A 2720-nucleotide genomic window follows, 5' to 3' on the forward strand; every position below is an offset into this window, starting at 1 on the left:
CGGATCAGCACCGGGATCGACTCATGAAAGGGGATCCGGAGGGAAAAACAGTGGGATCAGCACCGGGATCCACCCAGGGAAGGGGATCCGGAGGGAAAAACAGCGGGATCAACCCCAGGATTGATCCATGGAAGGGGATCCAGAGGGAAAACCAGTGGGATCAACCCATTTAAGGGGATGCAGAGGGAAAACCAGCAGGATCAACCTCTGGATTGACCCAGAGAAGAGGATCCGGAGGGAAAACCAGTGGGATCAACCCCAGGATTGACCCATGGAAGGGGATCCAAAGGGAAAACCAGTGGGATCAACCCCTGGATTGACCCATGGAGCCATGGAAAGGGATCCAGAGGGAAAAACTCTGGGATTAACTCCAGGAGCTATGGAAGGGGTTCCAGAGGGAAAAACAGTGGGATCAACCCTTGGATTGACTCCTGGAGCCATGGAAAGGGATCCAGAGGGAAAAACTCCGGGATTAACTCCAGGAGCTATGGAAGGGGTTCCAGAGGGAAAACCAGCGGGATCAATCCCAGGATTGCCCCTGGAAGGGGACAAATGCCGGGTGGGAAGCGATGGGAATGTTGTGCCACCCTCCTCATCCCTCCTTTGCCCCGATCCCAGCCCCGGGAGCGGCGGGAAATCCCGGGAATGCTCACCAGGGTCATTCCCAGATAGGCCATCCCGGTGTGGGTGAGTTGGTTGTTCCAGAGCACCAGGGTGAGCAGCCCCTTCCTCTGCTCCTTCAGCCCCTCGCAGATGTAGGCCAGGCCTGGGAAAACACAGCCCGGGAATCAGGCAATCCGCCGGGAATCCGCCGGGAATCCGCCGGGAATCCATCGGGAATCCGACGGGAATCGGCCCCGGCGACATTCCCAAAAATCCAGCCTGGCTCCTCCTCCCTGTGCCCTCTTGGGAGGGAAAATTAATTAGTGGTGGGGGTGGAAAATTAATTGGAGTCATTTGGAGAAGGGAAGAAACCCCCGGGAAGGAGCCGGAGGAGGAGTGGGAATGTTGGGAAGTTGGGATCGGCCGGGAGCTGGACTGGGATTGAGGGGCTGGAGATGGATCCTCCACCATTCCCCGGACATTCCCAGGTCATTCCTGCCTGGATTGAGGGGCTGGAGATGGATCCTCTGCTCCAAACCCCTTCCCAGACATTCCCTGTTGCTCCAGGTTGGGATCATTCCCCCATTCCAGGAGTGGCTGACATTGGATTTGGCCTCTCCAGGGAAAAGGGAGGATTCAAATCCCACCAGGAAGGATCCAATTCCACATTCCCACCCCGCAGGAAAACACCCCAACCCCTTCCCAATAAAACCTCCCTTCCAAACCCAGCAGGTTTTTTTTCCCCTTCCCAATCCATTCCCTCTTCCCTCCCTTCCTCCCTCCTCAATCCGGGCTGGGAATGGATTCCCTGGGAATTGCTGACCGGAGTCGAGGACGTGGTTGTTCCGGAGGTCGAGGATGTGGATGGAGCAGTTGAACTTGAGGAGGTTCCCGAGCTGGGCCGAGTCCTGCAGCCCGTTGAGTTTGTTGTCGGCCAGGTAAAGCTCCCGCAGCGTCATGTTCATCTTCAGAGCCGTGGCTGAAACACAGGGAACGGGAAAAAAAACATGGAAAAAACAGCCGGGAAAAGGAGAGGGGTGTCCCAAAATTCCAGCTGTGCCCCGCAATTCCAGCTGTGTCCCAAAATTCCAGCTGTCCCCCAATTCCAGCTGTGTCTCAAAATTCCAGCTGTCCCCCAATTCCAGCTGTGTCCCACATTTCCAGCTGTCCCCCAATTCCAGCTGTGTCTCAAAATTCCAGTTGTCCCAAAATTCCAGTTGTGTCCCGCAATTCCACTGTGTCCCACAATTCCAGCTGTGTCCCACAATTCCAGCTGTGTCCCTCAATTCCAGTTGTGTCCCACAATTCCAGTTGTGTCCCATAATTCCAGCTGTGTCTCACAATTCCAGCTGTCCCAAATTCCAGCTGTGTCCCACAGTTCCAGCTGTGCCCTGCAATTCCAGCTGTGTCCCACAGTTCCAGCTGTGTCCCTCAATTCCAGATGTTTCCCACAATTCCAGATGTTTCCCACAATTCCAGATGTCCCAAAATTCCAGCTGTGTCCCACAATTCCAGCTGAGTCCCACACTTCCAGCTGTATCCCACAATTCCAGTTGTGTCCTGCAATTCCAGCTGTATCCCATAGTTCCAGCTGTGTCCCTCAATTCCAGCTGTGTCCCACAATTCCAGATGTGTCCCTCAATTCCAGTTGTGTCCCAAAATTCCAGTTGTGTCCCATAATTCCAGCTGTGTCCCACAATTCCAGCTGTCCCAAATTCCAGCTGTGTCTCACAGTTCCAGCTGTGCCCTGCAATTCCAGCTGTGTCCCACAGTTCCAGCTGTGTCCCTCAATTCCAGATGTTTCCCACAATTCCAGATGTTTCCCACAATTCCAGATGTCCCAAAATTCCAGCTGTGTCCCACAATTCCAGCTGAGTCCCACACTTCCAGCTGTATCCCACAATTCCAGTTGTGTCCTGCAATTCCAGCTGTATCCCACAGTTCCAGCTGTGTTCCTCAATTCCAGCTGTGTCCCATAATTCCAGCTGTGTCCCGCAATTCCAAATGTGACAACCAAAATCCCACCCGGAACAACCAAACTCCAATAATTCCCAGTAAAACCCATTCCCGCCGACTCAGGAATGGTGCCCCCGGATCCCAGGGAATCCGGGAATTCC

General features: G+C 54.2%; 1 protein-coding gene across 1 annotated transcript; it reads right to left on the reverse strand.

Annotated features, from left to right (window-relative positions):
- Positions 1–520: 520 nt before the first annotated feature.
- On the reverse strand, positions 521–1615 carry LOC113980153 (protein phosphatase 1 regulatory subunit 37-like). Its single transcript, XM_027707387.1, has 3 exons — positions 1427–1615; positions 654–766; positions 521–538 (listed from the first exon to the last, which is right to left on the reverse strand). Exons 1-3 carry the CDS (start codon positions 1566–1568, stop codon positions 521–523), a joined length of 273 nt encoding a protein of 90 aa, XP_027563188.1. The 5' UTR covers positions 1569–1615.
- Positions 1616–2720: the final 1105 nt, after the last annotated feature.

This window comes from Neopelma chrysocephalum, unplaced genomic scaffold (assembly GCF_003984885.1).
Source record: "Neopelma chrysocephalum unplaced genomic scaffold, ASM398488v2 Primary Assembly neopelma1_92776, whole genome shotgun sequence".
NCBI lineage: Eukaryota > Metazoa > Chordata > Aves > Passeriformes > Pipridae > Neopelma > Neopelma chrysocephalum.

Bases quoted from the DNA above. Each gene is read 5' to 3' on its own strand.
- LOC113980153 (XM_027707387.1), bottom strand. From the start codon at position 1,568: ATGAACATGACGCTGCGGGAGCTTTACCTGGCCGACAACAAACTCAAC. The intron at 767-1,426 runs GTCAGCAATTCC...GTGTTTTCCCAG, and splicing joins CAACCACGTCCTCGACTCCG to GCCTGGCCTACATCTGCGAG.